The 21,903-nt window shown below is 36.2% G+C and overlaps 3 protein-coding genes across 4 annotated transcripts in view; all 3 read right to left on the bottom strand.

The window, feature by feature from the left end:
* LOC309483260 (IgGFc-binding protein) overlaps nt 1-15,546 on the bottom strand; it is a 40,135-nt gene extending 24,589 nt beyond the window's left edge. The window contains exons 1-3 of the mRNA XM_082148967.1: nt 15,354-15,546; nt 13,204-14,388; nt 11,045-11,942 (exon numbers count right to left, since the gene is read on the bottom strand). Of these exons, the coding sequence (XP_082005093.1) occupies nt 11,488-11,942; nt 13,204-14,388; nt 15,354-15,393 (1,680 nt within the window). The 5' untranslated portion in view covers nt 15,394-15,546 and the 3' untranslated portion in view covers nt 11,045-11,487. The remainder of the gene's footprint in view (nt 1-11,044; nt 11,943-13,203; nt 14,389-15,353) is intronic.
* Nucleotides 4,720-8,081, bottom strand: LOC309483691 (IgGFc-binding protein). The gene is made up of 4 exons (XM_082149621.1): nt 8,059-8,081; nt 7,764-7,840; nt 6,345-7,538; nt 4,720-5,598 (listed from the first exon to the last, which is right to left on the bottom strand). The coding sequence occupies exons 2-4, from the start codon at nt 7,801-7,803 to the stop codon at nt 5,168-5,170; spliced, it is 1,665 nt and encodes a 554-aa protein (XP_082005747.1). The 5' UTR covers nt 7,804-7,840; nt 8,059-8,081; the 3' UTR covers nt 4,720-5,167.
* A 1,429-nt stretch (nt 15,547-16,975) lies between the features above and the next one.
* Nucleotides 16,976-21,777, bottom strand: LOC309483258 (IgGFc-binding protein). Of its 2 annotated transcripts, none has more exons than XM_082148964.1 (4): nt 20,853-21,777; nt 19,939-20,006; nt 18,660-19,847; nt 16,976-17,506 (listed from the first exon to the last, which is right to left on the bottom strand). In XM_082148964.1, exons 2-4 carry the CDS (start codon nt 19,976-19,978, stop codon nt 17,034-17,036), a joined length of 1,701 nt encoding a protein of 566 aa, XP_082005090.1. In that variant the 5' UTR covers nt 19,979-20,006; nt 20,853-21,777; the 3' UTR covers nt 16,976-17,033. The 2 variants fall into 2 exon arrangements, with proteins under 2 accessions (XP_082005090.1, XP_082005089.1); XM_082148963.1 differs by having other exon boundaries at nt 21,381-21,777.
* Between the last annotated feature and the right edge of the window lie 126 nt (nt 21,778-21,903).

Raw genomic sequence — 21,903 nt, 5'->3', positions numbered from 1 at the left:
TGAATAAGAGTGATTTATTAGAACGCAGCGCCACCAAGCGTTCAGAAATAGGAACTGATAAACCAGTTTGAGATTGAATAATGTTCGAAATTAACTGAAATTGAATCATAATTATCACAATCATAAGTAGGCTACCAAAAGTGTATTCATGTTTTGATATTTTTTATGATAGGCTACTGATAAAACCGTCTATAGAAGACATTTGCGAGTAGGCTATTGTTTCATACTGGTAGATATGACCTCATCTATTGCTGTTTTTGTTTTCTGTATTATAAAATATCCCCTTACTGTGTGTGAGAAATCGCAACAAACGATTCAGTGTGTGAAACTATTTCAGCAGGCTATCTTTTGCAAACCCACAACGTGACATGACCTCTGGCGGAGCTAGGGGGGTGGCCCTTGGTCTAAGCTTGGCCACCCCTTTGGCCACCCGTCTCACAACTGCTGTTTCTGTCTCTTTTTTATTGACAAAAAAAATGCGTTTTTTAAAACGCTGAACCGTCTTTTTAAGACCACAAAAAACGTGAGACTTTTCAGACGCACACTCCAACTTCACCTCAGCGCCAAGCGCAAGTCAAACGAGTGCGGAAATGTGCAAGTGCCGAATGAGCTTCAGCAGAACATCAGTGATATGCACATAGTAATATAGAGTCAATCTTTCTCAACTGGTGGGTTGCAAGGCCGTTTTGAGTAAGTCGAATAGTGTGCAGTCAACTTTTATTCTGATGCTACTTTTATTTTAGAAGATGTGTGTGAAAGCGTGTGACACTTCTGTCAGATGCTGAGAAAAGGGCGTTGTCCTTATTCAGTTGGCTGTCTTCGGTAAAATGAGATGTTGTCAGGCCAAATGTCAGTATAACTAACTAACTTTCCTGTCATACCTGTGCTTGCGGTACGCACGTCACGCGCAAATGTGGCGAGCTGTAGCCATAGTTGTCGTCAATTAACTCATGTAAGAATCAAAAAGGCGATTAAAGCTGTCAAAACTGCATGCATGTATTTGTTATATGTGCATCACATGTGTCTGGATTAAAATATTCTGCTATGTGAGATCACAATATAAGGCACAAACTGATATGTAATGTTTTAATGTCCAAATAAATGTGAGCACTGTGCATTTGTACTAGACGATAGGCATTCATTTTGCGTTAATTTGTAAAGGACAAACAAAAATGGATCATTTTTAAATCCATAAAATAACTAATTTTACATTCTGGCAACATTACATTATGAAAAACATAGCATTTTACATGATGTGCTGTTGACTTCCGCCTTGTTCACATTCTTGCACATGGGGATTCAAAAGAGAACTTTTGTTTTCCTTTTTAATTTAGGTATGATAGAACTGTTGCAATTATTTATTTTGACAACTAATATAGAAAGTTAAACTTTTTTTTGACAAACTCAGAATTGGTTGAAGAGTTTGATTGATTATATAAAACGCATTGAAGGTTGAATAATCTTTGGACTACAGTATTTATCTGCATGTTATCTCATCCATGAAGATGCAACAATGTAGAACAAGCTATTGGAGATTTTGAGTACCAGAATCAATCTAACTGAGCAAGTTGAACTTTAGCTATAGTGTGTGCCCTTTTATTACTATTTAATTCATTTTAATATGAGGTGGTGGGTAATAATAAAAAATATAAAATTCACTCAGTATTCCATGATTCCTAATTCACTACAATCTCAATTACAATTAAGTACAAATTAACTTTATTCAGTTGTATAGGCACTAAAACAGTAATTTTTATGATAAAATAATTAAGATTTCTGTGCCACCCCAGACTGGTTGCTGGCCCTTGCCTGGCCACCCCTATGAAAAAAATCCTGGCTCCGCCACTGGACATGACTGCTGAACTATTACCAAGAAAATCATTATCAGGTCGGTGTGTGCTACACTCTTGAAAATAAAGGGTCCAAAAGGGAGGGGTTTGCAGCTATTGGTTTTCCAACCATTTTTGGTTCCTGTTCCTCAATAAAGAACCTTTGAGTTAACAGTTTTTAAATGTTAACAGTTCCTTCTTCTTTTTTTCTTCGTGCGAAGAACATTTTAATAATCTGAAGAACCTTTTTCACTATAAAGAATCTGTGGAATGGAAAGATTCAATGGATGTTAAAAGTTCTTTATTAAATTATGTCAATGAAGAACCTTTATTATTATGAGTCCATCATGGGCCTGTCTTTGAGGATTTTGTCCCCTCCAAGAAAAATATTTTTAGGAGCTAAACAGAATTTAAACAAAGTGATGAAGCAAAGAAAAGAAAAAAATATATATCTTACTTATGTTTTATCATTTACTTATGTTTGATCATTTAATCAAATGTAATAATCATATTCTAAGAAATCATTATTATCATGTTGATGTGTTTCTCATTACTATCATGTGTTTACCATTATTTAATTTGATGTTTAATGCTTTTCTTTTATATTAATGTTTATGCCTCAAATCTAGCTGATTGACTCAGGGTGAACTTTTGTACTTGCGGTACTTGCGTCAAGAATCTGTAAGTTTCCAATAGACAGACCACAAATGCCCTAATGTCTCAGAATAAAGTGATAAACGAATGTTATCTTAGCTAAAGATCTTGCAGAAGAGACATGTTGTGCAGTTGTTCTGTATTGTAGTAAGATTAACAACTTTCTGACACCTTTGGGGTACGAGACAATGTGTATCCGGCCCCCCTCCATGGTGTGAAACCACAAAAGAACGATATGTCTTTGTCGTTAGTGTCTGCTCAATGTGATAGTAAAGAGGAACTAAGCCCTGTGCATCTGCATAAGAGGAAGAATATGTTCTGCAATGGCCAGTCTCAACTTGGACGAGACCCTGTTCCTTTGGCAACCTGTCTTTTTCTAAGAGAGCTCTCTCAAACAACTTACTTGCCTTTAGGCAAGAATATTATACTCAGAGTGTTTGAACAATATTTTACTTAGAAATATTAGAAGTGATTTTAACTGTTCATTTATGCTTCTTTATTAAACTTTTAATCCTGATTATGTGAATTCATTTTACTTTTCATTTATTATTTGATTGTCTGCTGTTAAGAAATACAATTTGACTTAATCATCTGACTATAGATCTCCTCCCTGCATCACAAAGGATATGATTATAGAATTTAGCATGTTTCACATTATGATACTACGATCAGTAAAGACCAGGCTGTGGTCTGTGACAGACAGTCGTAGACTCCAAATTGACCTTTGAGAAGAACTGTGAATCTGTAGCCTATGTTAAAAGTGACACCAGCATCTGTTTTACCTCAGAAAACCATCCAGATTTGAGATTTCACACTGATAAATCCATGATGACCCTTTTTTATCAGGCTTTCTTTGAATCAATCGTGTCCTTCGTGTCCGTAATCTGTCTCTGAAAAACAGAAATTCTCAACCAAATTGTCAAGTGGGCTATTAAGATAACCCGTGAGCTTCAACTCAACCTGTCAGGTCTCTATCCACACAGCTGCGATGTAAGGCGAGCTCTATTAGCCTATTAAAGACTGTTTCCATGTTGGATTCCAGCTCCTTCGCTCTTGTAGTTGGTTTGTGGCCCCTAGGTGGAGAACAAAACGATACAGGAATGCTTTTGTACCTGCAGCGATTGCATTTCTAAATAGAAATAGTAGATGAGATGACGCCAGGCCCGGGGTGGGTAATCGGGAGAATCGGGAGAATTCCCGGTGGGCCGCTTCACTTTTGGGCCGGTCGAGGATTTTTTTTATTTATTTTTTATATATATATATTTGTCACGTTAGCTACACACTTTCCGCATTCTGACACCGCAGCGCGCAGCCTCTGCATGGGTTGTACCATGAGAGGGAGTTCTCCCCTCCCATAGAGTTGGTTGGGTCCATAGCCCGTCTTTTCTAAAACGTTTTCTCAGGTAGGCTACCACGGCACCGCCGGCGCCTACCGATAGCTGGGCCGGCCCTATGGCGGCAAATCAATGACAATATAAACGGAGCGCACAACTGATGCTGGCGCGCGCAGTAAATGACATTCGCGAGAGGATAACAGATCTACACGCGAGGAAGCGGGAACTCGCGAGCTCATTCAAACCCCGCGCGCGAGTATGACATACAATGTCAGCAATGTGCTCAAGTGATAGTTTCTGTTTCCATAGAAACTAGACTTGTTTGTGTTCGATAAAATTTCATAATAAAAGCTTTTTTTCATTGTTGCGGTAAGGACTCAAAAGTGTGGGACAGGCACATTTAGTTAAAAAAATCATAAAAATGATCAGTAAATAATACAAAGAATTTTAAGATTCTGTAAATGAATCTGTATATTAAACAATTCCATTTGAAATAATGTCATATTGTAAAAGAATGAGCTAATTTTAAGTATCTCAACATTGAAACCACGGGTGTGGGACATGAGCAAAAATGGTGTTTGGACCTATAAATGCTTCATAATTTTACATTAAATCATATTATTTATTCATAATTATTTATGTCAAGGTGTGTATTGACACTACGTTTATATTTATGAAACATCAAATGACAAATTTTAACATAAATCTAAAATTTCACTCCTGTGACTTAAAAGTGCCCGTAGTTGCAGAAACACCCATTTACAGATTTTCTTTGATACAGCAACTTGCTACTGTACACTAAGTGGATTATATTGGTCACTAAATGTTTTAATAGATATGTACACTATGTTCATCAGTCTCTATACTACATTTTGAGCATTAAATCAGCAGATGATACCATAGAAAGTGGTGAATTAATATTTAATAACGCACAAATAAGGACTGCATACATTTAAAAAAAAGCATAATGCATAACTCATGACTGATACCAAATATCGTGCTTTATAGAATTTTAATTCTACACATTTTATTGTTGATGTGCCATTCATAACTCCAGGATCTATTTCCTGCTTCCATATGAGTTGATGTCTAAGCTAAGTTGAAAACATAATTCAGAATCCATCTGTGTGAATGTTTAAAACATTTCCATACATTCATGGTATCAACGCAACTGCTTGACATATTTTCAAAAAGTCATTAACCTTATTTAATTTTATTATCCGTCTAAAATAAATCTAATATAAAGACAAATTACATTTATTTTAAAACGCAGCTCAGATATGCAGGTGGTGATACAAATATAAAGTTAATGAGCCTAAAGAAGAATAGCATTACTAATAAGCACTAAACTTAAGGAATAGTGTCTAGAAACCAGCTTTGTGAAGGATTGAGGAATGCTGGCCTTTTGTAGCAGACAGGCTTCTTCTTTTCACAGCAGCGTGCACTCTGCCATTTGAAATCCTTTTTAGGGTCCAGGGACATTGAAGCACATAAGCCCTTCATATAGTCCAACGGTTGCCCATCATCCCAGTGGACGTAACTGACACTGGGTTCATCCTCCTGCCAGTACCATTCTGTAGTTAGTAGACTGCGGCGGAGACCGATCCAGCCCGTCCCGTCCTCCGCGGTCAGGTTATCAGCCATGTCCTTCAGGACGGCTTTGCTTACAGGACAGGCAAACTGATTTCCTTTATTCATGCAGGACTCAAGCGACTCCATCCAATTCAGAGGGTCAGGTCCAACTGCAAACGCTCCAGGAACCAACAAACAGCCATGAAGATCTGAAACCATAAAGAAATTAACATTTTTACCTTCACAAATACATGCCTTGTAGCTGGGGATGTGCACCATTCAGAATGTTTCTTTTTTATTATTATTCTATTAATTCAGTTCCTGAAATTGAATTGAGGTACCAAACAGGATTCAGAATTGGGTAGCACTTTAGAACACTGACTTTCCGTCATTAATGAAGAACTACACAGGAACAAATGAGTGACACACTATTAACTTAGTAAATATTAAAGGGATACTTCACCTCTGGAAAGATGAATGTGTATTTAAAATTGGTCATTTATGTAGAAGAAATGTGAAGAAAGACAAGGGAACTCTGATTAATTAATTAGTAATAGTGCTTAGTCGAATGTGGTAGTTCACTATTAGCATAATGTAATTCATTCTAAAGTGAAGATCATGGTGACTCAAGTATTTACCAAATCCTTCAGAAGGAATGACTAATTATTTGGATCAGTATTCTAAAGTGAAAAACATGAAAGCTCTCTAGTAATGACTGAAATGACTGAGTTTTTTTTGTAAGGTTTTAGATAGTAATGACTCAAGTGTTAAGACATCCTTCTAAAATAACTACTAATCATTTGGATCAGTATTTTAAAGAGAAGACCATTCTGTTACCCAGAATTGCTAATCAAATTTGAATGTAAGGAAGTAGAATTAACATCATACAGTTTAACAGTAATTTTAACTAAAAAAGAAAAGTTTATCTAGATAGATAGATCGATTTTTTTTTTACCTGGTTTTTCATTGATGGGAATAGCTGGGCCTCCAAAAACTACTTTCGCAGACATATATTCCAACATATATACAGCAATCTTTGAGGTTGGATGCCAAATTGTGGCACTTCGGTCTGCAATCGTTACTTCAGTCGAAGAGTACTTTGTGCCGGCAATTTCAGTCCATTCAGATGCTGAAAGCAAACCTTTATGTGTGCGCACATCATCTTTGCTGTCTGTTTCAGCTATCACCACAGCCCTGCCATTCTGTGTATAAAACTGCAGAAGGTAGCAAGCAAAAAACATGGTGTCTGGGATCAACTCCACAATGAGGCCCGGACTGACAAGTCTGAGGGACACTCTGTCCGAAGCATTTACCAGTTGAGATGTCTCCAGGTTTGAAAACGGCAGAAGATCTGAGTAAGCAGCTTCTAACTGGCTACCATTGTGAAAGAGCGAATATGAGTTTTCAGACAGCACAAGTAACTGGGTCTTGGCCACGTTGAAGATGGATGGTACAATGAAGCTCCGACCCTGAAACTGTGTGGGAAGAATCTGATTCATTACCATGTTACAGTTACAGTCTGCAGTCTCAACACACGGATGGGTGAATATCACAGCTACTTGTTTGCTAGATTTGACCCTCAGCACGGAACCGTTGGTCTGAAGCTGGGCCAGCTGGTAAGACTCGATACTGAACGTCTCTTCTTCAACATCTGTTGATGTTTGCTTGACTACAGTGATGGTGTTTTCACTGTCCACCGCATTGATAATGAGTAACTTGAATGAGCGGTATCTCATGGTTGCATTGGCAAGCCTAGGGAGGTCGAAGGATTCAAGATACCCTGGGTAATCCAACAGAGGGATCATATAGTCTGTACCGAGATTTACCGTGGGCTGGACGACACTGTTCTGGATGCTTGATGCCCGGTGACTTTGAGAAACCACTGTGATGTTTTTGTCACTGGTAACTCTGACAGATAAGCTTGAAGAGCCTAGCTTATTTACTTCAGCAGAAAACAGCACGTTCAGGGTCTGCCCTGACTGCTGAATTCGTAAGTTTTTCTGTGTGTCTTTGTAGAAGACGGTGAATGTAGTGTTGTCATGAAGGGCCGTGACTATTAGATAGTTCGAGGGAGACCACGGATAGAAGAAACCGAGGTTCTCTGGAAAGGCAGTGATGAAGTTGTCTCCATAGCTCACTACTGTAAGACCTTAAATACAAATATTCATTGTACATGAGCTGTACTGCATTTCAAATAACTTAACAGCAGCTCATAAAACATTTTCAGGTGGTATTGAAGAGTACAACAGAAACTGCCCAATCTGGGAGAAACCAGATCAGAAAATCATCAGTAAATTAATATTACATTTATTCACTTAGTAGACACCTTTATCCAAACCACAGACATAGAAGATAGTAAAAGAGCTTCCCTTACCTTGGCAAAACATTGATGCGATCAGCAGAACTACAAGCATGATTATGGCTTTAACTTGCTGGAAGAAAAGACAAAAACTAAGAAGAATAACAAAAATGTATTGAATTAAACTGATGACAAAAAATTCTAAAATCCATAGATTGTCAAAAAAGTTCAAACAATCCAATATCATCCAAGTAAAAGACAATGAAACAACAAAAGGGTTGTCTTATATGTCTCAAGATTTTCTCTGCATTTCATACAAAGGTAAATATGTATTTCGTTGCAGACACTCAATTATAGCAAAAACTCTTACCAGATGTCTTGGTCAGCACTGTTCTCCTCTCTAAGAATCACCTCTTTGCCCTTATTTTAGTTAAAACACATTTGACTTTCAAAATGCTTGTTTTTCTCTCAGATTTGCATTGGATCCTGGCTACGCAATTGACTTATACATGCTTCATTTGACCTATTGACTTTCACAATGCAAAATCATGCTACTGAATTCCTAAACTGCCACTGTACGTCCACCAGATTTGCTCAAGAGCATTTAAAAACATGTTTCCAATTGTTATTACAATCGTTTCGCCACGGTTGTTTACAGCATATATTACAGGGCAAGAGGTGGACTTTCAGGCCCTTGACTGACACTCTGCTGATAATAAATTGTTTCTGATCCTCAAGAATGTTTAAAAAGTTCAAATTAATAGGTAGTACTGTGTTTGGTGAAATGTGTGTTTGTGATCAAATGTTTTAAGGGTATAAAGTTACAATTAATGAAATGTGTAATGCTGGAAAAGAGATTGCTTTGTCATTCTTGATGTTCAAAACTTTTTTTAAAGTAGAAAATGTACTTAAAATGAGATTTAGTACTGATTTAACATATTATATTACATGGTAAAAAAAAAATAAAAAAAATAATGAAATGTATTGTACTGATTTAGAAAAAAAAAGCTTAATATAATATTAAGCTGAATATTCTTACTGTTTATTTTTTTTTAAAAGAGTATAAAAAGTTGAAGTAAAATTGCAACCTGTTATGACACATTGTGATAGTGCTTAAAATGTTCATCCTGTGAAAAATGTAATTTTGAATGTTTAATAAATGATAAAGAGCATTCTGGCCTTTTTAATGTGCTGTATGGAGTACAAATTTGTCATCATAAGGTACAAAACGCTTGTCACTGCACTCTAAACAAAAATGGTGCTAAATAGCACTAAAAGTGGTTCATTGGCTTGTAATCATAGGGGAACCACTTTAAGTGCCATATAGCACCTACCTTTGTCAAATGGTGCTATGTAGAACCATAAGAGGTGCCATATAGCACCTTAACCACCCCAAAGAACCGCTAAAGAACCGCTGAAGAACCAAACTGGGCTTAGGTTCTTTAAATGGTAGTGGTGCTATATAGCACCTTAACCACCGCAAAGAACCCCTGAAGAACCGCTGAAGAACCATTTTTTTTTAGTGTGTGGGGCAGTACCCTTAAAAGGACAAACTTGCACCTTATAAGGTACAATTTAGTCACCAGAGGTACATATTTGTCTTTTGAAAGGTACATACTGCAAGGGTACTGATATGTACCCATGTGAAAGGGTACGACGGGTGTACCCTTGAGGGTACTGCCCCAGTGACAAGCCGTCGTACCCCTGAAGGTACAAATTTAGCAAATTGTTTCTGACAGTGATAGACCTGTAGACACAGCTAAATGTGGCATTACTGATAAAAACAACACTGTACGACACAAGTTCACTCACGTGATGTTAACAATCCACATCTATGATAAACATATACATTAGATAAAAACATTTTAGAATGTAAACTTGGATTATGGCTACACTGATAAATGACAAATACTAAAAAAACACATTATACGTCCCACATGGGTAAACACAATAAAGGGGAAGACACAAATTATGAATTAAAAAATAATTTATTGAAAACAATTGAATATGTAAATTAGTTACACAAAATAACTAATATAACTATATGTACATACATATATAAACACTGTATATATATACTGTATATATATATATATATATATATATATATATGAAGAGTTCAGATGCAAAAGCCTCTAAGTGCCATTTGAAATTTTCTTCTAGAATGATCATTTTTATCAAGCTCGTATATTTAAGTTCAATAATTTCACTTAAATGACAATTAATAGGTAATCTTCATTGCCATTTTAGTGAAATTACTGAACTTTAATATACAAGCTTGATAAAAATGATCATTCTAGAAGAAAATTTCAAATGGCACTTAGAGGCTTTTGCATCTGAACTCTTCATATATATATATATATATATATATATATATATATATATATATATATATATATATACACAAACAAAAAAACGATCTAACAAAAGCAGGACCAAAAAGGATTTATCAGATCAGATTAACCAATCGCTGTTATGAGGTATAACACTCGCTAGAGAGTTTATATTTTGTATTTTATATATGTAGTAACAACATACATTTTGTGACAGATACTTTTAATATTAAATAGAATGGTCTATGCTGGTTTAAAACTATGGTGACATTTAGACAAGCAAATTCTTGTAGCAATTAAAGTGAGCGAGACATGTTTTATTTTTTTCATTATATAAAGTCTGTGCCCTTTTGGATTTTATAAACCACATTTATGATTCAATAAAATGCAATTATGCCTTATTTGGGTGTCTGTGTTTAAGAACCCTAGATTGGTCTAGGTGACATTGCAGCATGGAGGTGATGGCGAGCTGAAAGTTGTAAGCCAACAGAGGTAAACATACCCAAAATGCACCAGAATCTAGCCAAACAGGCTTGAAGGAGTGGCCCTTTTCAAGAGCATTGTGAACGTCAAGTCAAGTCAAGTCAAGTTTTTTTGTATAGCGCTTTTCACAATACAGATTGTATCAAAGCAGCTTCACAGTATTAAATTAAAATAATACAACAAGGTTTGTTTCAAGTGGAATTTATTGATTGATAAAATAAAATAAAATATCCCCAAAATATCCCCAACTGAGCAAGCCAAAGGCAACAGTGGCAAGGAACCGAAAAACTCCATCAAGTGACCTAATGGTGTCCTAAAACTCCATCAAGTGACCTAATGGTGTCCTAAAACTCCATCAGGTGACCTAATGGAGAAAAAAAACCTTGGGAGAACCCAGGCTCAGTCGGGGGCCAGTTCTCCTCTGGCATTTATGAGCTAGAGGCCGGATTGTAGTTTGAACTGTAGGATTAAAAATATTATATGAATGCCAGGCTGAAGAGATGCGACTTTAATCTAGTTTTACTTTAATCTAGTTTTAACTTTAATCTAGTTTTAAGTATGACATAAGTATGACATATATACTTGTATTCACCTTAACTAATTTCACTTTAGGTGCCTGCACTTTAGATCACCCTACATTACAACAGATTTTACAGTTGTCCAGCTTGAGAGCCTATTCAGTTTGTGCGATAACAGTAAGCCATAAAATATTTCATTAACTATCATGGACAATAACATATTTTATTGCGTTTTCAAAAGATCCACATATTTTAATGTTGAAAACCAAAAGTGTTAAAATGGCTTTATATTATGCATAAAAACAACAAAAAATATATATAAATTAACAGACATGTAATAGTAAAAGGTTTTATATAATTGAGAAATTAGATTAGTCATTATATCATGATTAAACTTTTGATTTATTACTGGAGTCATTGAATTCTAATAAAAAGAAAACAATATGGATGTAAAGGACAGACCTTTTAGTTAACGATGTAAAAATGATTATCGAGTTTTTCAAAGGTCAAATCACTGAAGTATAGGGCCTTTCTGTAGCAGACGGGCCTCATCTTAGAGCAACAGGGCACACTCTTCCAGGAGAAATCATTGTTGGCGTCCTGCGACACAGAAGCGCACAAAGATTTCCAGGGGTCCTCTCGATGCCCATCGGCCCACTTCGTGTAGTTCACGCCGTATTCGCTGTTATTGCCGTTCTTCCAGTACCACTCTAATGTGAGCAGACTGCGCCGCAGCCCGATCCAGTACCTGGGACCGCCGTCTTTTTGCAGAAAGTTGGTCATCTCTCTTTGGGCCCTTGCGCTGCTTGGTGAGCTCAGCTGTAAAGTTGCATTTAAGCAGTAATCATGGGACTCGGGCCACGTCATGACATCAGTAGTGCTGTTATATAGTGCAGGATCTGCCATACAGCCGTCACGATCTATGTGCATTCAAACATACAGTGACGTTTTCAGTAATCACTGGGAATTTTGATTTCATTCATACTTCAATGTAACTTCAAGTAGGATGATATATTAGTCAATTACTTTAAAACTCAATTTTGCTTTATTCATCTGTGCATAGATAGGAACATTTGTGATGCATTACATAATAAAACAATAGGAAGACATTTTGTTTGATTGTTTGAAGATTATCTGATTATATTTTCTATATGATGAAAGAAGACTGATTTTTACTGTCAAGCTCTAAACATTTCTGTTAGATTTTTTTATATTTTTAAAATAACTTTATTATGCTCACTAAGGGTGCATTTATTTACATTTACATTTTTGCATTTGGCAGACGCTTTTATCCAAAGCAACTTATATTGCATTTCAAGGTACACATTTACATTCTTATCAGTTCTTGCTTTCCCTGGGAATCGAAACCCATGACCGCCGACGCGCTACTGTTTGAGCTACTGGAAGGCCATTTGATTAAATACAGTAAATACTTAAAATTGTGAAATATTATTGATATTAAATATATTTAAAATAACTGTCTTCTATTTGAAAATGTAATCTACTCCTGTGAGGGCAAAGCTGAATTTTCTGCATTTTCTCCAGTCTTCAGCGTCACATGATCCTTCAGAAATCATTCTAATATGCTGATTTGCTGCAACATTTATTATTATTATTATCAATGTTGAAAACATTGCTTAATAAACTGCTTAATATTTTTAAACCATGAAACATTTTGTTTTCAGGATACTTATTTAAATAAAAAGTTTAAAAGAACATCATAGCCTACATCTTTTTTTAAAGTCCCTTTTGATCAATTTAATGCATCCTTGCTGAATAAAAGTATTGATTTATTTCACAAATAAAAATCGTACTAACCCCAAACTTTTGCACGGTTGTGTATAAAAGTAGTATGATTATACTGTCCATTGTAAATAAATAAATAAATAAATAAATATATATAAAACATATTGTGTCTGAATCCAGTTTCATGTCACGTGTCATTCAAACATCCAGATGATAGCATCCAGATTTTGCTGATCAACTAAAGCGATCCAATCACAAACCAATTCCTGATTTGATCAATTAAATTAAATTAAATTCTGCCGTACAATTTTTTTCTTCAGAATTACGTAACATTTCAGAAGTCAAATAGGTTGCAAAAAAAAAAAATTCATGTTGACTCTAATCAATCAAAGTCATGATCACATTCACTCTAGGATAAGAAAGGTATCACTTTACCTGGATCTTCATTTAAGATCACAGCTGGGCCTCCGTAAGGAATTCCACTCTCCATTCTCTCAAACATGTACACTCCGATCCTGGAGGCTGGATGCCAGATGATATGCGTGCCACTAAGCGACACTGATACCGAAGAGTAGTTTGAATTAGCAATGGTTTTCCAGTCAGTGGATGAAAGCAAATCGGCGTCTACATACACATCACCTCTACTGGCTGTTTCAGCAATGATCAAGGCCTCAGCTCCTGTTGAGTTCATCTGCAGCAGGTAACAGGCAGCAAACATGCTCTCTGGCATGAGTTCTAAGACGAGGCCTGGACTGATAAGCCTGATGGACACATAGTTTGATGCAGTGATGAGCTGAGGTCCACTTTTGAGGTACGGGAAGGTAATTAGATCTGAAGAATTTGAGTCTAGAATCGTTATATTCTGACTTTTGAGCGTGACATTCGTTGTGGATGTCACTTGCAGCCAAGTTGAATTCAGGTTCTTCACCGACGGCACAACAAAAGTCTGACCCCACAGATTTTCGGGGAGAACGTGGTTCATCACCATGTTGCAATCACACCGGGTAGTTTCAGCGCACGGATGGGTCAACAGCACAGCCACGGTGTACCTAGAGTACACTTTAATCTCTGACCCGTTGGTTTGGAACTGGTAGAGTTCGTACGGGCTGAGCGTGAAGTTAAAGGCATTCATGCCAACTGTTTGGATGGAGATGACGTTCATGATGTTCCCAGCATTGATAATGATGCATCTCCAGTTATCCAGATCTAACAGTTCTTCTGTGTTGTACAAGGACGCCAGCATCTGATTGTAATTGATAAAGGGGACTGAATACAGCTTTCCCAGATTCTTTACAGGTTGAACGAAACTAGACTGCACGCTGTCGCCCCGCTGACTGATCCAAAGAACCACGATCAATTTGCTGCTACTGATTCTGACGAAATAAAAGGAGCGTGTGAACTGATATCGCTCGACATACTTGGGAAAATGTACAACTTTAGTCTGCCCAGATTGTAGCTTTTCATTATATACGTTTGTGTGGTTGACGGTGATCGAGACGGTGGTGTCGCTGTAGAAAGCAGTAATTTGGAGCGTGTTGGAGGACTCTTGTGGATGGTAGTTGGCGATATTCTCCGGGAATGCCGTGATGAAGTCTTTTCCATAGCTCTCCACTGACAGCCCTGTCAAATCGTCAGTTTAGAGTTCATTGTTTTTATACAGAGTATAGATGATATAACATTCCCACAATTACGATTTCCTTCAATTCTGGAATTCCTACAATCACTCTGCACTCTTTTACACTCTTACATAATAAAATAATTTAAACTCAAATCAATATTTCATACCCTTTAATTTGCTTATTAGTTAATCAGCCGTATTACAAGTAGGAGAATGTACTGTCAGATGGTTTAATAGCAAAATAAACTCAAACATGGTGAAGACCTGGCTATCTTCTTAATGACCATCTAATTACACACTCTTAAAAATAAAGCTTCTCTATTGGCATTGATGGTTCTAATAACTAACTAATTTCCATATTAACTAATATGGGAAACAAGCTTAATCAGTAAGTAATATCAAATTTAGGACTAAGATAGTTCCTTATTAGGTAATCAATAATTGCGGAATGAGATTCGACTCATTAATAACTATCAACTAACTCTGACATTACCAATGAATTACTAATCACAACATTATTGTGTGTCCGAGACGTAATCAATCATCTTTTTTACACTGAATATAGTCATAAAATGCATCATCTAGTCAGTACTAGTAATCTGGACCATTATTTTAAAGTAAAAAAGATCACTAGTAGTTCTTAAAGAGTGACTAGTAACACTTGAGTATTAATTTTAGAGTAAAAAAAGACTATTGCTCACATCTCAGACACGTTAATGTTGACTAGTAATTAATTAGTCATTCTTTATAATATGTCATAGTTATTAGTTCTTATTGATGCTAATCTCATTCAGTAATTATTTATTACCTAATGAGGAACTTATCTCAGTCCTAAATGTAATATTACTTAAATACTAGTTAAACTTGTTTATTACATATTAGTATGCTGAAGTGTTAATACTACTTATTTGTCCTACTTTGAATCTACTTTGAACATAAATGTGTAAAAATGTGAGAGATGATTTACCCTGGCAAACCAGTGACATGAAGAGAAGATGAGACAGCATCACCGTTACTCCGTGGTTCTCAGCTGATTTGAGCAGCTACTGGTGTTATATCGGAAAAATCTGACAATCAAGGGGAAAAATAATGATGAGAGTTAATTACACAAAATGTGAAATAACAAAACATACAAGATTTCGCGGGGAATGTGATTAAAATAGAGAGATGAGCACTGTAGAAGCTGTGCAGCTGACTTAAAGGAAATATTTCTACCTGAACTGACCTTAAAAATCAGGTTGAACCAGTCATATTAAATAACATGTGACTTATATTGAATTTAGACTGAATAAAACTCTGCAATGTAGACGTTACATTGATAAAAAGCTTTAAGTGATATAAAAGTGCACTGTAAAAAAAAACAATTAAAGCTAAAATTACATTAACTTACAAAAATGAGTTCAGTCTTGTATAAATTTTAACTTTTGAAAATTGCTTGACATATTTTGATTAGTTAAAGCAATGTAAAAACATGTTGTCATAACTTAATGATTCAAACTGAATCTTAATGAAAACTTAATGAAAAACTTCTTGATTCAAACTGTTCTTAAATGTATGACTGCAATACAGACTAGTTCAGTATTAATATCTAACATTCTGTTATGTCATACAGATTCAACAAGACTTACCTGATGCTTCAAGGCCTCAGTTCTTCCACTCTCTGAGCAAAAATAATCTTCATTTGTGTGTTTATCCAGCAACACAGGCACATTTTACATAAAAAACACATTTAGTGTCGCCACATTAGTTTGCATAATGAGCTGCTGACATAGAGCTATATGTCATATAACACATGCTGTCATCTCTCAGTTTCTCAATGCCATTAAAGGCTAAATGATGCATGCACTAGGTTTGAGGTCTGAATGCTTACGTTTATTGAAATACTACAACTTCCTAGACATGTATACAAATATGACATACAAACATGATGATGCTATGTGGAAATGCTTTTTAAAGTCACCATGAAATCAGTTTACAATTCTTGTTTTTAAATTGAATATTGCCGTATTTATTATAAATGACTTCCGTGCACACATCATTATTTCTTAAAATTCATGTAATCTTTTGTCAAAATAACTTCCCCTCCCTCTTTGCAGTGTCATCTCTTCTCTGATGATGTGTAGTGACGTGAGGGCGGGGCAACCTGTCACTCACATGAGATCACGGCAATAGCAAACCACAACCATCCAATCAATTCCCCATGGACAAAATCAAGCCCCGCCCAACATTTTTTTCTTATTACAGAAGCCATTTCACTTACAATTGGGAACAAAAGACTATCATAACTTATGTTTCATGTCGACTTTGTACCTTGAAATCTGTTAATGAATGTCTTTTTTTTAAAGTATACATCTATAAACTGGAAATACGAAGTGCTGATAACTACATATAAATCCATATTCCTATAGATAAAGTGTGAACATTGTATAATATCTATACATACATTATTCATGGTTATAAAGGCAATGGGAACTTCCTGGAGGTACAAACAACTACATGTCTCCCTTTATGTGATCTAGCATCTTTAATCTGTTCTATTTACTAGCATAAAATATAACTATTTTGGAAGTTTAAGTAGGTTTGTATCCTCAGATGTCACTGATTTGTTCCTTAAATATTTGTAATTTTTTGTGCTGGCCAGTTTTTACTATGCATCTCCTCTAGCATTACCATTAGAATTATTGGGGTTCTCATTTGAGATGGGTAAATGCAGAGGAAAGTAATGAGTACTTGTGTAGCAGACAGACTTCAACTGAGCACAGCAGGGCACACTGTTCCAATGGAAACCCGTGCTTGAATTTGGGAATACTGAAGCGCACATGCCCTCCACAGCAGCTCGTGGCTCCCCGGTTCCCCACTGCGTGTATGTCATATTGTGAACTTCCTCACCCTTCTGCCGATACCACTCTAATGTGAGCAGACTACGGCGCAGTCCGATCCAGAGCCTCTCATTTAAACCTTCACTATTCAGAATGTCGACCATCTCCATTTGCGCCGCTTTATTGCTCGGACTGAAAAGCTCGTCACTTATGAGCATACAGTGTTGATGGGATTCAGGCCAGGTTTGAGGTGTTAAGATGATGTCGAACTTAGGAGGGATCACTCCACAGCCAACAGGGTCTAAATGCAGACAAACACAACACTCATGTTCGTAAGTACGTAAGCAGTACAGGCTTAGCATAGGCTAGTTGTCACACTCAGTAACTAAAAGGTTTAAAGACAAAAATCCATTTTCACAAAGTGTTTTCTTTAGTTAGTTTCAAATACGTTGTTAAAAAGTGTCATAAATTAGTATCATTTCTGTGATTTTACCTCTCCAGATTCAAATATCATCATGTTTTATACAGAATAAAACCACATAGTAGGCTATACATTCAGGAAAGTGTTAACTATGGCAGATTTGAAACAAAGGATTTAACTTTGCTCTTAGTAAGGACAAAAGTGTATAAACAGTTTATAAATAGTATTATAATTTTAAATTTTATTATTTTATATTTTATCATTTAAAATTTCTGTTAGAAAAACAATGTTTTTTTTTTTTGTATGTTACCGTATACATATTTGTTGTTTCACGAATTGTTAAAACTTTGCTGAAAAATGTATTAATAATGGGAGGTTTGGGTCAACATGTGTTCAGTTAACTATCTTTTTTTCCCTGTGCAATAATAGTTAAAAAATAACAAGATGTGTGTCTATATAGAAACTGACTTAAAGAATTAGTTCAACCAAAAATGAAAATTCTGTCAGTAATTACTCACTCACTCTCATGTTGTTCCAACCCCGTAAGACTTTAGCTCATCTTCGGAACACAAATTAAGATATCTTTTCATTTTTTGGGTGAACTAACCCTTTAATAAATAAATAAATAAATAAAATAAATATAAATAAGCCTAATGTTAGACATAGTAGTAGTAGTAGTAGTGTGACAACTAGCCCCATTTCAACATACTTAAAGGGACAGTTCACCCAAAAATGAAAATTCTGTCATTACTTACTTGCCTTCATTTTATTCCGAACCTATATGATTTTCTTCTGTGGAAGACAACAGAAATATATTTTGAAGAACTGTTTTTTGCCCTTACAATGAAAGTCAATGGGGTCCAAAACAACATGCATAGACTTGAGGGAAATTAATGACAGAATTTTCATTTTTGGATGAACTTTCTCTTTAACCTTTAAAGCATTTCATACTTTGTGTTAATGTTAGAAGAATACAATACGCAATACAAAAATAACAATAATTAGCGTACCCATCAATAAATAGGTTTCTTACCTGGGTTTGCGCTTAAAGATATAGCTGGGCCTCCATACAGAGTTGCGCTCCTCTCAAACACGTACACGGCAATCTTTGTGGACGGATGCCAAATGACGTGCGTGTCATCAAGAGACACTATTACAGACGAGTACTCTGAATCGCTGATATTGCTCCATTGAGTGGATGAAAGCAAATGACCATCTACATACACACTATCCCTGTATTCTGTTTCTGCGATAACGATAACTAAGGCCTTGGCACTTGTCAAGTTGACAGGCACTAGGTAGCACGCAGAGAACCTGGATAGTGGGATCGGTTCAATGATGAAGCCTGGACTGACAAGCCTGAGGGAAGCAGGATCAGAAGTGTTGATGAACTGAGATCCTAAATGCAAAGATGGGAGAGACAGGAGTTTTGAGGAATAGGCTTCAAAAGCACCTGATTGTATATTCCCGCCAGTGGCAATGATATCCGTTGAGGACGTCAGATGTAGCCAAACGTTCAGTATTCCGGGTACAGCGAACCTGCTATCCCACAGACTGTCGGGATAAAGTTGGTTCACCACCATGTTGCATTTGCATCCTGAGATCACTTCACATGGATGGGTCAGCATCACAGCTACTTTATAATCAGATCTAACTGCAATTTCTGTCCCGTCGGTTTGGAGCTGAAGTACGGCGTACGGATCAAGAATGTAAATAAAGTTTTTAGGCTTTTTTATAATTGTGATTAAATTACTCATATCGACTCCATTGATAACGACCAGCCTGTAGGAGCTGTATCTCTTGCTTATATTTATTGTCGACTGAAAGAAAGTATTTATCATCTTGCTGTAATTCAGTGCGGGGATGGAATAAAACGTGCCGAGATTTTTCATAGGCTGAACGACGTTAGTTTGTACACTATCTCCTCGCTGACTGATCGACTGGATCACGATGCGCTCCGTGCTGCTGATTTTGACGGTCTGAAGAGTTTGACCGAATCTGTATTCCTCAATTCCTAGTGGCAGGGTCACAGTTACAGGCTTTCCTGGTGGCAGTGTGTCCTGGTATGTCCAGGTACTAGCTGAGATGGAGACTGTCACCACGGTGTCGGCATGGACAGCGGTGATTTTGAGAGCATTCACTGGATCAACTGGATAGTAAAAGGCTATGTTCTCTGGAAATGCTGTGATGAAGTTTACCCCAAGGCTGTCCCATGACTGGCCTGTCAAATCAAGAGTTATTAATATCAGGAACATGTCAAATGGACATGCCTTTTATTAGGCTTCAAGAGGATAAAATGACACACTGCTTACCTTGGCCAAGCATTGCCGTGATCAGAAGAATAGTCAGCATTACTTCGGTCCTGATTTTAGTCCGCGATCTGAAAAAGAGCGAGAAAAAGAGTCTCGGTATTATGACTTTGCAATATAATTTACACCATTTTACACTGCTTGCTTTGTAACGTCATCAATCAATGATGTAAGAGTTACAGGTGCACTTGTTTTCACTTCAGCATATATAACTCTTTGCTACATTGTAAAAAAAATTTGATGTTTTTAGAAATAGGAAAAATGAAGGCAACATTTTGAATGATTATTTTTTTCTGCATTTACTCAACTTAAACTATCAACTTTAAATCTGCCATCATTATGACAATTAAATATATAATGTTATTTTAAAATGTAGGCCTAACTTAAAAAGGATTTATTCAAATTGCTCTCTTTATTTGTTTTCAATTATGTAATTAATCTAATGGTATGTGCAAAGCGCACAGACAGTCGACATACCATAAAAACACATTAACTCGCGCAGATGTCAACACTTGATGCATAAAGCACTTCAAGTCACTGGTCATTTTAAGCAGACAAAAAAATAAAATAAAATAAAATAATGCAATATTATTGTCGTTAGATTTTCTTTTAGTTATACAACAATTTTTTCAAGATTCATGAAGAAGCACTTTCATTAATGAGAATGAACTAATAAATATCCTTCATTATAAAATAGGCAAACAGTTTACAGGGTAGTACAATCATAATATCACAAAAATACTAAAGCATCATGTTGCTGTTTCTACTTCACAGTTATTTTCTACAATTCTTACCAGTTTTATTAATCTACAACCCCACATAACATTCCACAGGACGTTGTCTTTCTTAGTGGGCCTTATGACCATTATACACCCCTAAAATCTATCTATCAGTAAGCTTTTCATAGATATTCTTACCTGATCAGCGTATCACAACCTTCTCACTGAACCGAATCGCATCCGTGTCGTGTTTCATTTATAGCAAAGCATATTTGTCATTCAAAATGCATGCTCTTTAAACTGCTTTGCATAAACTGCCTCAAACTGCCTAATAGAAGATAAACATATAGGCTATATAAGACAGCCATTTTCGTTTTCAACACTGATATAGCAGAGAACTACAGCTGCACAATCTGTTGATTTTATATGTTCTTTAAAGGGGTGGTTGATTATGATTTCACTTTACTAACTTTAGTTAGTGTGTAATGTGGATGTTTGAGCATAAACAACATCTGCAAAGTTACAACGCTCAAAGTTCAAAGCAAAGGGAGATATAATTGCTTTTTAAGGACTACAACAAAGGGCTGGTAGGGACTACACAACATTCCTCCGTGATTTACATAAACCCCGCCCCCCGGAAGACAATTTATAGATTATCAAGACAGAATATGCTAATCACTGACTAGAAGATAAATACACATAAACTACATAAATTCATTAACTAACCCTTCAGAAATGTCCTGTTGCATTCTACGTTGTCACTTCTTCTTGAGTCTCCATCTTTGTTTGTCTGACTACGGTTTGAACATAAAAAGCTAAACGTTTTTGAAATTTTCAGTGCATGTCTGTGTGAGGTAAAAGCACACAAGCTCTTGAAGCTCCGCCCTCTGTGCCGGGAGCAGCAGCTCATTTGCATTTAAAGGAACAGACACAAAAATGGTGCGTTTTTGCTCACCCTCAAAAAGTGACAATTTTAACATGCTAAATAAAAATATCTGTGGGGTATTTTGAGCTAAAACTTCACATACACACTCTGGGGACATCAGAGATTTATTTTACATCTTGTGAAAAGGGCATTATATCACCCCTTTAAAACATCACAGTGTTGTTCTGATTCTGAAAGTCACAGTTCACAAACTTGCCAACTTATCCTAAATGTGCTAACGTTGTTGTAGGGGAGACTGGGGACAGTTGCAACAGGGGATGGTTGCAACATGTCATTTTTCTCCAATCAGAAACAGAGTAGAGT

This window comes from Leuciscus leuciscus (assembly GCF_965113295.1).
Source record: "Leuciscus leuciscus genome assembly, chromosome: 20".
Classification (NCBI taxonomy): Eukaryota; Metazoa; Chordata; class Actinopteri; order Cypriniformes; family Leuciscidae; genus Leuciscus; species Leuciscus leuciscus.
The sequence above is the reverse complement of the archived record's forward strand: the minus strand, read 5'-3'. Positions and strand labels throughout refer to the sequence as shown.